The following is a 13,296-nucleotide window of genomic DNA, read 5'->3' as shown; positions in this document are numbered from 1 at the left end:
TCTTTGAGGGTCAGAATTCTAGCTGATAGACAGGTGTTCAAATACTTATTTGCAGCTGTATCATACAAATAAATAGTTAAAAAATCATAAATTGTGATTTCTGTATTTTTTTTTTTTTTGATTATGTCTCTCACAGTGGACATGCACCTACGATGACAATTTCAGACCCCTCCATGATTTCCAAGTGGGAGAACTTGCAAAATAGCAGGGTGTTCAAATACTTATTTTCCTCACTGTATATATATATATATATATATATATATATATATATATATATATATATATATATATATATATATATATATATATATATATATATATATATATATATATATATATATATATATATATATATATATATATATATATAATTTATATTAGGCACAGGTTGCGTTAAAAAATTATTTACTATGTTTTTTTTTGTATTTGCTTTGCAGGTATGGTATGATCTTACTGTTATACTGAAATGTTACTTTGTTTTAATGTTAATCATCACTTTCTTAGCTGGTACGCCATTCAGTTGCAGCGCAGATTTATTTAGCTTGACAGCAACAGCGTTTTCTCCCACGATACATAAAGCAGCGACTCCAACACTGTAGGAGGTGAGTTCACCACCACAGTTAAAAAAAAAAAAAAAAAAAAAAAAAGAAGAGCATATATGCCGAAGCATGGGGGCATTAGGGGCGGAGGAGCGATTTTGCTCCTAATGCTGCGTACATACGGTCGACATTCCGATGGAGGCTTGCCCGTGGAAAAGTCTGATCGTGTGTACGCGGCATAACTTTTTTGCGGGAGGATGCCCCCATGCTTCGGCATATATAAATGGTGCATGTATTCCCATCATTAAAAGTGGGTGGATGCAGGGAGGTATTCTAATGGTGGGCATACCCACCGATCAATCTCTTTTTCATTCAGCCAACAGGCTGCATGAAAAAAAAAAATAAATAAATTACAATACATGTTCAACAAGAATCAACGTACTGGTATGTTGCTGGACTTTGAATGGTTATACCAGAATGATGCCTGTGGTATTCTTTTCAGCTAGCGGTTGGCTTTCATTTAAAAGCAAACCTAGTGGCTAATTAGCCTCTAGACTGCTTTTACAAGCAGTGGGAGGGAATGTCCCCCTCTGGATATAAACAGCGCCATTGTGAAATTGGGAAAGCATTTTAACACACCGATCTTGGTGTGGTCAGATTGCTTTGAGGGCAGAGGAAAGATCTAGGATCTAATAGACCCCAATTCTTAAAAAAAAAAAAAAAAAAGAAGACGGAATACCTGTCACTAACTTTTGCTATCAAAGGGGATATTTACAGTCCCTGAGATAACAATAAAAATGGTAAAAAAAAAAAAAAAATAAAAAATGGAAGGTACAATTTACAAATAAAATAAAAAATCGATAATAAAAAAACACCCCTGTCGCCCCCTGCTCTTGTGCAAAGGTGAACACAAGCGTCGGTCTGGCGTCATATGTAAACAGCAATTGCACCATGCATGTGAGGCATCGCCGCGAAGGTCAGATCGAGGGCAGTAATTTTAGCAGTAGACCTCCTCTGTAAATCTAATTTGGTAACCTGTAAAGGCTTTTAAAAAAAGTATGTAGTTTGTCGCCACTGCGCGTTTGTGCACAATTTTAAAGCATGTCGTGTTTGGTATCCATGTACTTGGCCTAAGATCATCTTTTTTATTTCATACAAAAATTTGGGTAATATAGCGTGTTTTAGTGCATTAAAAAAAAAAATGCTGCGCAAATACTGTGTGGGGAAAAAAATGCAACACCCACCATTTAATCTGTAGGGCCTTTGCTTTAAAAAAAAATATATAATGTTTGGGGGTTCAACTTAATTTTCTTGCACAAAAAAAAAATATGTTTTCATGTAAACAAAAAGTGTCAGATAGGGCCTGGTCTTCAAGTGGTTAGAAGAGTGGGTGATGTGTGACATAAGCTTCTAAATGTTGTGCATAAAATGCCTGGACAGTTTAAACCCCCACTCCAAATGACCCCATTTTGGAAAGTAGACACCCCAAGCTATTTGCTGAGAGGCATGTCGAGTCCATTGAATATTTTATATTTTGACACAAGTTTTTTTTTTTGCGCAAAGTTGTCACTAAATGATATATTGCTCAAACATGCCATGGGCATATGTGGAATTACACCCCAATATACATTCTGTTCCTTCTCCTGAGTACGGGGATACCACATGTGTGAGAGTTTTTGGGAGCCTAGCCGCATTCGGGACCCCAAAAACCAAGCACTGCCTTCAGGCTTTCTAAGGGTGTAAATTTTTGATTTCACTTCTCACTGCCTATCACAGTTTCGGAGGCCATGGAATGCCCAGATGGCACAAAACTGCAGCGCAGTGCCAAATTGTAAAAACACCTCGGGTCCTTAATCTGCATATTGGTCCAGGTCTTAACTGGTTAAGGGTGTACTCAATTTTGTTGCCAGCGGTTTAGACATTAATGGCTGTGTGTTAAAGGGGTTGTAAAGGATTTTTTTTCCCCCCCTAAATAGCTTCCTTTACCTTAGTGCAGTCCTTCTTCACTTAGATCATCCTTCGATTTTTCTTTTTTAATGTCCTTATTTCTTCTGAGAAATCCTCACTTCCTGCTCTTCTGTCTGTAACTACACACAGTGATGCAAGGCTTTCTCCCTGGTGTGGAGAAAGCCTCTTGAGGGGGTGAGCAGGAGGGTCAGGACGCTCTCTACTTTGCAGATAGAGAAAGGAGCTGTGTGTTAGTGGGCGTCCTGACACTCCTGCTCGCCCCCCCCCCCCCTCAAGAGGCTTTCTCCACACCAGGGAGAAAGCCTCGCATCACTGTGTGTAGTTACAGACAGAAGAACAGGAAGTGAGGATTTCTCAGAAGAAATAAGGACATTTAAAAGCAAAATAGAAGGATGAGGTAAGTGAAGGAGGACTGCACTTAGGTAAAGGAAGCTATTTAGGGAAAAAAAGGTTTTCTTTTACAACCCCTTTAAGTTATTATGAGGGGACAGCAAATTTTACACTGTTTTACAAGCTGTACACTCACTACTTTACATTGTAGCAAAGTGTCATTTCTTCAGTGTTGTCACATGAAAAAATATAATAAAATATTTACAAAAATGTGAGGGGTGTACTCACTTTTGTTAAATACTGTATGCCCCACAGCACAGAAACTGGGCTTTCACCAAGAGCCCTGGGTCTCATACCAATGATCAGTAACTGAGAGTCCTGCTTCCCAAACAGATGATCGCCATGATAGTCTCTAATTGGGAGCCGTCTGTTTTTTCCCCTATGTGCATCTTTTTCACCTTGCTAGGGGGGTTTGAAAAACGTAAACAAACAAGTGTGTGACAAAAAAAAAAAAAAATAGCTAGATTAAGGCTTGATCCACTCTAGTGTCAGTGTCAAAAAGGTCAGGGTCGGTATATTTTAGGTAGAATTAAAAAAAATCCATTCTTCTGTTCCTGACAATTGCAGCAATACCAACTATGGCGTTTGGTATTTGTTGTTTGTATTCGTAGTAGGACCCAAAAAAGAAAATGTGTACATTTTACTTTTTTTTATCCTACCTAAAACACATTTCAAAAATACTGTTTTTGGGTTGTCCTACTGTGTCATGGAGAGAGAAGAGTCTGTTACAGACAGAGCTGGCATTCCAGAGGGCACACAAGAAGGGGAGTCTAGTCTTGGGAAGAGGAGAATGGGAATTTTGTGGATTGCAGCTGCTCCCAGAGGCTGCAGGGTCATGGGTGCGTTGAGTTCAGTTAAATGATGGAAGCCCAGAGTTTGGGGATATAGCTCCAGAGGTAGGGATGAGCAGAAAGGTAAGGGAGGTAATGTGGGAGTTTGATTTATATGAAGGGACAAGCCCCATTGTCCTGGAGATATTAGTGTGTGGATTTAGAATTAGCAGGAGTTGGTGAGTGCAGTATTAAGTGAGGGATTTATATATGAGCTGTGGGGTGGAGAAGAGTGGTGAAGCAATGACGCTTCTATATAGATCTAGTACAGTGAGTTTATTAAAGCTCCCTGGTTTGCTTTAAGAATAATAATCATCAAAAAAGCAATGCAGAGGTCCAAAAACAACCAGAGTTTACTACTCTGCTCAAAGACCAGGTCGTAGACTACGATTACAATACTTTAAAATCACATTTCCTATGAGTAGCACATCTCACACTCTTCCCTTATTGTGCAGAGAAGTATAATATGTGCAATGTTAAGAAATAATGCAATTTACACGTTAAAAAACCTGCATTGTAATTAGAAACAAGTACATTTTTGGTCAGAATGTTTTGTAGGCAACACATGTTAACCGATGCAGGCCCTTTTAAACACATAATTGATGCAAAAATGGGTTAGTGCTCTTAAAGAAAAACCTGAATTGAGAGAAATATGTAGGCTACACATTGGAGTGGATTCACTAAAGGCAAATATAGTGTATGCATATTTCGAGTATTTAGAAGTTGAAGTCAACAATGGCAGCCAATTAATTTCTCCAACTACTTAAAGCAGACTAAAGCAATGAGTTGTGGAAGATGTAGCACCTATATTACACATTCTGAAGCTGTTCTTTTTGGCTAGGTACATTTTTCCATCCACTGCAGACACTCTTTGGAAAAGCTCTTACTGTTGCTAGATCCTGCCCCCTCATTATAACATCAATGTAACCTAGTAATTAGGAGCAGGAGTGGGCAGATATGCTCTCGATAAATTTATATGAGGTTAGAAGAGGATCATGCCTTCTAACTTGCTTGGTCAAATAAAAAACTGCGCTAAACAACCTTCCTTAAAACACATTTTCAGTAGAAATCCGCTTAGTAGCATCAAAATAAAAGACCCTGTGTAGTAAAATTTTCCATGTAAGGGTCTATGTCAGGGTTGCCCAACCTTTTGAAGAGTGAGGGCCACTTAAGCAACTTGGTAACCGATCGCGGGCCACAATGAGCGGAGCGGGTGGATGGCATGTCTGTGTCCGCTCTGCATAAGCAGACACGGACACAGCCTACTCTACTCTTTTTATTTTTATCTTAGCGGATAGTATTGGAGGTAGGACACAAGTGGGTTTATGTCTGCCTCTACGTAGAGGTGAGTGGAGGGTCCAAACTGTCAGACAATCAGACTGACTGTGTGAAAGGGGGCCGCTTTCACGCTGATGCGCTGCAGTTTACAGGCACTGTGGGTGCAATGCAGTGTACCTTTGGCTTTCCTGCACTTTACTATAGACTTCTATTATATTCTGCAGGTTTGGTGTGCTTTCAGAAAGCTCACCAAACTCGCAGGTAATAACAGAAGTCTATGGCTCAGTGCAGATAACTCACAGGTAAACTAATCTGCACCTGCGGATCAGTTTGAAAGCAGCCCAATAACCACTGCAGAACAGATTATATATATATATATATTTCTGTGACTTTAGTAATAAAAAAAAAACTTACCTTTAATGACAGTATTCTATTCCATCCCAGAGCAGGAAGTCGCGGGCCACATCAGAGGGCTCCGCGGGCCACTGGTTGGGTACCCCTGGTCTATGTCAACTGTCTTATTTGCATCAGTACCGATTCTCTATCTACAATGACTATAGTAATGCAAAAGCAGCCTAAAGTGGTTGTAAAGGTAGAAAAAAAAATCCTAAATGGCTTCCTTTGTGCAGTCCTCCTTCACTTACCTCATCCTTCGATTTTGCTTTTAAATGTCTTTATTTCTTCTGAGAAATCCTCACTTCCTGTTCTTCTGTCTGTAGCTCCACACAGTAATGCAAGGCTTTCTCCCTGGTGTGGAGTGTGGTGCTCGACCCCTCCCCTGAAATACAGGAGAGTCAGGATGCCCACTAACACACAGCTCCTTTCTCCATCTGCAACGTAGAGTATTCCAGGGGAGGGGTCGAGCACGACACTCCACACCAGGGAGAAAGCCTTGCATTACTGTGTGTAGTTACAGACAGAAGAACAGGAAGTGAGGATTTCTCAGAAGAAATAAGGACATTTAAAAGCAAAATCGAAGCATGGAGGTAAGTGAAGGAGGACTGCACTAAAGGTATAGGAAGCTATTTAGGAAAAAAAACATTTACCTTTACAACCCCTTTAAAGCATTTAAAATGCAGGTCAAAAGGATGCCAACTGCAAGTAAAATGTATCGTGTATTTTTATATCACAACACAAAAAAGTTCTGCCATGCTGTGGTTTTCTTTTCAGGCTGAGATAAAAGGAAGAGTTTTGCAAGAGAAAACAGGGATAGTTGCAACAGAGAATATTGGAAGGTAGCCTATAGGCAAAATAGGGATATTAACTGCTGCTATGGTAACACAAGTTCCCTCATATTGCATACAGCTGCCGCTCTTGTGTGTGCTGAATCAGTGCTGGAACTTGAGCTAATTTAACCACTTGCTTACTGGGCACTCAAACCCCCCTCCTGCCCAGACACATTTTCAGCTTTCAGTGCTCTCACTCTTTGAATGACAATTGCGCAATCATACAACACTGCACCCAAAAACAGAGCTTTCTTTTGGTGGTATTTAATCACCTCTGTGGTTTTAATTTTTTTGTTAAAAATAAAATAAAAAAACATAATAAAAAAAATAAAAAAAATACAAAACCGTTTTATATTTTGTTATAACATTTTGCAAACATGTAATTTTTCTCCTTCATTGATGTACGCCGATAAGGCTGCACTGATGGGCACCAATAAGGCTATACTGATGGGCACTGAGAGGTGACACCGGTGGGCACTGAGAATTGGCACTAATAAGTGACAGTGATGGGCACAGATAGATGGCAGTAATGGGCACTGATCAGCACTGGTAGGCTCAGAGAGTCGGTACGTCAGCTCAATCGGTGCGTGGTCCGACCATATAATAGCACCAATTGCTGTACTGTGAACAGCCTGTAACTGCGCATGTGGGATAAGAAAATAGTCAATGCATGAGTAGTTTGTGAGGAGAGGAATAAAATGTGTAATCTTTCTCACCCGAGGATTGTAGGCGCCAGTTGTGAATCAATTGAACCTGGTGAAGGGATTGTGACACTCGCTTACGGGCACCAGGAGTAACAGAGGAAGTATCCATGTTGGGAAGTAACGGAACATTGAAGACGCCTCCTAAGATCAGCTGACCTTCAGAGAATTCCAGGAGCTGATCTATTGTGCGGCTAAGAAAAAAGTCTTGGTGGTCATTTGGGGCATATATAGACAGACGCAAAGGTAATTTTTACCTCTCCCATCATTCCTTTAATGAACATAAAGCGTCCTGTCGGGTCTGCCAGGGTGTCCTGACAGGACCACTGGAATCGGCTAGATAGTAGTATGGACACGCCCCTGGTTTTGGCTAGGTTATTAGTGGAACGGTAAGCAACTGGGTGAAACCTATTCTTTAAAATGGGAAGTTTATCGTCTCTGAAGTGCGTTTCTTGGATAAACGTCACATCAGCATGTGAGCGTTTCAGGTCTTTCAATAGTATACATTTATTTTTGGGGGTATTTACCCCCTTGGCATCGAGCGAAAGTATCTTAACAGTATCCGTCCCAGGGTAGGGAACAGGAATTGGAAAGGGGGGGGGGGGGGAACAGTATCAAAAACAATATAGACAAGATAGAAATGTAAAAATTAGAAAAAAAAAAATCTGGATAAACGACTATTTCAGCAACAAATTAGCAGTTAGATTCAAAGGGTTGTGTAAACAGGCTCACGGCCCTGAAGCTATAGTGGCAAAATATTAGGAATTTTGAAATTAATCGTAGCATCGATGCATCACGATTCGACCACCCACGATGCGGCATCGATGCTACGACTTGCAAAAATCGATTAAATTATGAAATCACCCGCGCGCCACTGTTTGCCTTGCCGATGAAGTGAAAGCAGCCGAAGAAGCCCTGGGCGTTATCCGCTCCTCTTTTCCTGCCCTCCCATAAACTCAAAGCAGCCAAAGGTGTTAGCCACGCCTCTTTTACCGCCCCTCGATGAACTGGAAGGAGCCGTGGGCGTTAGCCGTGCCTCTTTTCCTGCCCCCCCACTGACGGCATCCCCAGCCACCCGGTGTCAACATGCGAGACACGTGGAGTGAGTTTCTATCCCCAACGATCGGTCCAGAGCCTTCCTCCTTGGCTCACCTCACACTGTGTGCAGTGTGCACACACAGGCTGCCTTAGCTTCTGTGGAAGACCCGAGCTGCGAGACAGCCGCGGTTGTCCTCCGTCCTCCAGTCCCACTGACAGGCTGCTCGGTCGTCATCATCATCATCATCATTTAATGGAGCACAGTAGCGGCAATCGATGGGCACACTGCCAGAAATAGATGGGCACACTAGCAGAAATAGATGGGCACAGTAGCAGAAATAGATGGGCACAGTAGCGGAGTTTGGCATAGGGCACTTGATGTTTTTTTTTGTTTGTTTGCGCCCCCCCAAAATTTTTGAGCACCAGCCGCCACTGACTACTAGTAATAATATAACATATTATATATCATATTCTAAGCAGTGCTGTAAACAATGTAAGATGAAATATCCGTTTTCACAGGTATTCAAAAATAATGCTAATGTCCATAAACATCACCATGTGACAAAAGTGAATAGGTGCACAAATTTAAAAACGTGTTTAAATATTAATTGAATATAAGTCCATAAAACACATCAAGTAGGTTTGTGAAAAAATGATAATAGCTTCCAATCTTCCACCACACCCTGTGTCAGTGAATCCTCTCCCGTCAGATGCAAAACTCACCAACTCAAATTGCCTTACACTCTCGTGTTCGGCGTGTAAACGTGTACAAAAAGACCTCACTGGTAGGTATAGCAGATAATTCCAGTTCCAACCAATTCACTGCCAGAAAGCTCCGCATGTAAATAAAAGAAGTGCTCAAAATAGCGTGATACCGTAAAATCAGTTTAATAACACACTTAAATCTTCAACTATAGCACTCACATGAATCTCAAAAAATAGAGCAATACACTGCACAGCAAACACTCGTTCAGAGATGAACCGAAAACGCCCAAGGGCGTGGCTCTGCGGCAACCATCTGAAGTGAACGTGTGACGTATCAAGGCCGATCAAGGAAGCAGAGATCCAGGAAGGAACAGCGGGGAGGTGGTGGGCGATCAGTTGACACCTTGGGTCTGTGGGACCAATATACTCGGTTTTCGGTTCATCTCTGAACGAGTGTTTGCTGTGCAGTGCTCTATTTTTTCGGTGTGGAGTTGGAGAGTCACGCGGCATCCACATGAGTGTCCTGGCAGGACTCCAGGGCCGACACTCTCTGTGTTAGGGTTGACAGAGAGGACTCCCCCACTGACAGTCTGGTGGAAAGGGACTGTACCTCGCTTTTAACCCCCTGCATCTCCTTGCGGCGATTCTCCTCCACGCAGCCAATGAGCAGTTCAATGTCTGATTTAGTCGGGAGGTCCTGGAGGAGGGCTCAGGGGTCAGAATCAAGTTGGAAGGTACACAGGGATACTGAGAAGCTTTGAGAGGTCAAGCGGAGATCCGGCAGAATGTCGTAGAGTGCATCCGAAGCAGTGGAGGCAGTCAGAGAGGCCGAATAAATGTATGGGCTTGACACTACAGGCGGCGAGCCACGTGGTTCTGCCATCTTGGGGTCTGGAGAGGCTGCCGGGGAGCGCAGGAAATAGTGATCGATACTGCCTCTCGTTTTATAATTTTTAGTTTCCTGGCACCCAATCCCTGTCTCCCTCTTCTGTGTCAAGGGCATGCCGTGATTATAGAAGCTGTCTAAGCCAGTCGAGGTGGGCATAGGTCGGGAGCTTGGACTACATGCGTCCACCTGCAGTCATGTCCAGACCACGCCCCCCAAGTTTAGAAGGTTTATAATAAGATTTTACTATTGCAAATTAAAGGATAAAAGATTAGAATTGTGATTTGAGGAATGATGGGTCTGATTATAAGCTATACTTTTGTAGGGGGATCTACAGTTTGGGACTACATACAGTGCCTGGAAAAGTTAATCAAACACCTTAAAATGTTAGCACATTTTGTCATGTTACAACCAAAAATGTATATGTATTTTATTGGGATTTTATGTAATAGACTAAAAAACACAAAAGTGGCACATAATTGTGAAGTGGAAGTAAAACGATAAATGATTTTCAAAATGTTTCACAAATAAATATGTGAAAAGCTTGGAGTGCATTTGTATTCAGCCCTTCTGAGTTACTACTTTGTAGAACCCCCTTGCTCTGCAATTACAGCTGCAAGTCTTTTTAGGTTTGTCTCTACCAGCTTTGCACATCTAGAGACTGACATTTTTGCCCATTCTTCTTTGTAAAATAGCTTAAGGTCTGTCAGACAGGAGGGAGAGCATCTGAAAAGCAATCAAGTCTTAACAATTGGAATTAGGTCTGGACTGACTAGGCCATTCCAACACATGAACATGCTTTGATCTAAACCATTTCATTGTAGCTCTGGCTGTATGTTTAGGGTCGTTGTCCTGCTGGAAGGTGGACCTCCATCCCAGTCTCAAGTCTTTTGCAGACTCAAACAGGTTTTCTGCTAAGATTACCCTGTATTTGGCTCCATCCACGCTGACCAGCTTCCCTGTCCCTGTTGTACAAAAGCATTCCTACAACATGATGCTGCCACCACCATGTTTCACGGTGGGGATGGTATGTTCAGGGTGATGTACATTGTTAGTTTTCTGCCACACACAGCGTTTTTCTTTTAGGCCAAACCGTTTAATTTTGGTCTCATCTGACCAGAGCACCTTCTTCCACATGTTTGCTGTGTCCCTCACATGGCTCCTCGCAAACAGGACATTTTATGGCTGTCTTTCAACAATGGCTTTCTCTTTGCCAGTCTCTCATTAAAGCCAAATTTGTGTAGTGCATGACTACTAGTTGTCTTGTGAACAGATTCTCCCATCTGAACTGTGGCTCTCTGCAGCTTCTCCAGAGTTACCATGGGCCTCTTGGCTGCTTCTCTGATTAATGCTCTCCTTGCACGGCCTGTCAGTTTAGGTGGACAGTCATGTCTTGGTAGGTTTGCAGTTGTGCCATACTCTTTCCATTTTCGGATGGATTGAACAGTGCTTTATGAGATGTTCAAATCTTGGGATTATTATTATTATTTTTTTATAAACTCACCCTGCTTTAAACGTCGCCACAACTTTATCCCTGACCCTTCTGGTGTGTTCCTTGACCTTCATGATGCTTTTGTTCACCAAGGTTCTCTAACAAACCTCTGAGGGCTTCACAGAGCAGCTGTATTTTTACCAAGATTAAATTACACACAGGTGGAGTCTACTAATTAGGTGACTTCTGAAGGCAATTGGTTCCACTAGATTTTAGTTAGAGGTATCCGAGTAAAGGGGGCTCAATACAAATGCCTATCACACTTTTCACATTTTTTACAAATAAATATCTGGAAAACCATTCATCACTTTTTCTTTCACAATTATGTGCTACTTTGCGTTGGTCTATCGCATAAAATCCCAATAAAGTACATTTACGTTTTTGGTTGTAACATGACAAAATGTGGAAAATTTCAAGGGGCATGAATACTTTTTTTCAAGGCACTGTATATGTACACGTCTGTATGTAAAATGTTTTCAATAAAAAAGATTTGAAAAAAAAAAAAAAAAACATTTAAGGGTTATATGGAGGTAAAGAGGCTATAAATGACTGATCTATGGGCATTACATGACTGCAGCAAGCACTCCTGACCAATCAGTCTCATGATGAAAAAGTCAGATTACTGGGTTAAAATTTCCCAGTTAATCACTACTGATGTGTTGGGATAACGCCAGCTCCTTGTAGTGTCTACAAGCTGCAAACTTACTTAATGACTCATATACATGGGTGCTGAGGCCCATACACTGAATTGGCCATTTGTTTATGTGGAGCCACCAGGTACTTTGTACAGACAGCATATTTAAAGGGGTTGTAAAGGTTTGTTTTTTTATTTTCTAAATAGGTTCCTTTAAGCTAGTGCATTGTTGGTTCACTTACCTTTTCCTTCTAAATGTTTTTTCTTCCTTTGTCTGAATTTTTCACTTCCTGTTTCTCCTCAGTAAACTTGCCCCCATCATCCAATGGGGTTAGTCAGCCAGACCAGCTTACTGAGGAGGAACAGGATGTGAGAAATTCAGACAAAGAAAATAAAGAAAAAAAACATTTAGAAGGGAAATCGAAGGAAAGGGTTAGTGAACCAACAATGCACTAGCTTAAAGGAACCTATTTAGAAAATAAAAAAACAAACCTTTACAACCCCTTTTAAGCCTATCCGGACACTGCAGCTGCATAAACACAGGCACCCATCTTGATTTGACAGGTGTGTGGTTGGGAGGCTCTGAACGCAGACAGTGTACTTGTTTGTGGTTAAGTGCAGTTTTAGCTTGATTTAGGGATTAATGTTGTAATAGTTACTATAATGATACAGTTATGCTTTACAGATCCCAATTTAGAAAAAAAAAGCACCTGATTTGGTCGTCCATTATATACCATGGCAATACATATCAGAAATGGAAAGATTGAAAAAAATACATTGTAAAACTATCTGGACATTCATCGGCAGATATACATTCTAATTTCTGAGTATGGTAGTGTTAGAATACAAAATGTTCTTACCAGAAGGGGAAGTAGAGCTGCCTGATGAACTACTCTGTTGATGTGCAGCCTCTTCAGCAGATGGCAAGATATGGCTTTCTCCAACATCTGTTCTTATAGGTGCATTTTCATCATGGCCCATCCCTGAACTTGCTTCAACAGCCTGTGATTCTGTTGGATTTGTAGTTGCTGGAGTTGTTGTGTCTGGTGCGGACTCTACTTTAATATAAAAATAAATATAAATTAATCTCTGCACACACCAATCAATCATGTAAGCATTGTTTAATCAAGACCCCTTTCACAGATAGAGGCGCCCCCCCCCCCCCCCCCCCCGATTGTGAAAACAATAACCTATAATGCAGGGGTCTCCAAACTTTTCAAACAAAGAGCCACTTTATTGTCCTTCAGACTTTAGGAGGGCCGGATTGTGGCCAGCAGGGGCAGAACATGTCACGGGCCCAGCATCAGTGAGAATAAATATGGCCTTAGGGTTGGTAGCCAATAGGAGGAGGTGTATGCCCCCTATTAGTAGGAGGTATAGTATCCCATCATTGGGATCGGTGGAAGATATAGTGCCTCATTGTTGGTATCAGTGGGACAAATAGTGCCTTATATTGGTGGGAAGAATTGTGCTCCAAGGGCCGGATAAAGACTAGCAAAGGGCCACATCTGGCCCTCGGGCCAGTTTGGAGATCCCTGCTATAATGGCTAAAAAGAGATTTGTGACAGGCAAATTTAGCAGTTACCTACTGCATTCTTCATAAAACTCA

The 13,296-nt window shown here is 41.5% G+C and overlaps 1 protein-coding gene across 5 annotated transcripts in view; it reads right to left on the bottom strand.

Annotated features, from left to right (window-relative positions):
* Nucleotides 1-13,296, bottom strand: part of DCAF6 (DDB1 and CUL4 associated factor 6) — a 148,156-nt gene that overhangs the window by 73,763 nt on the left and 61,097 nt on the right. For 4 of the 5 annotated variants that reach the window (XM_040337876.1, XM_040337874.1, XM_040337878.1 and 1 more), the window contains one exon: nt 12,548-12,745. In XM_040337876.1, the coding sequence (XP_040193810.1) occupies nt 12,548-12,745 (198 nt within the window). The remainder of the gene's footprint in view (nt 1-12,547; nt 12,746-13,296) is intronic. The other variant, XM_040337877.1, reaches the window with a different exon arrangement.

Source organism: Rana temporaria, chromosome 2, assembly GCF_905171775.1.
Source record: "Rana temporaria chromosome 2, aRanTem1.1, whole genome shotgun sequence".
Taxonomy (NCBI): Eukaryota; Metazoa; Chordata; class Amphibia; order Anura; family Ranidae; genus Rana; species Rana temporaria.
This window is presented reverse-complemented; position numbering and strand designations above follow the sequence as displayed.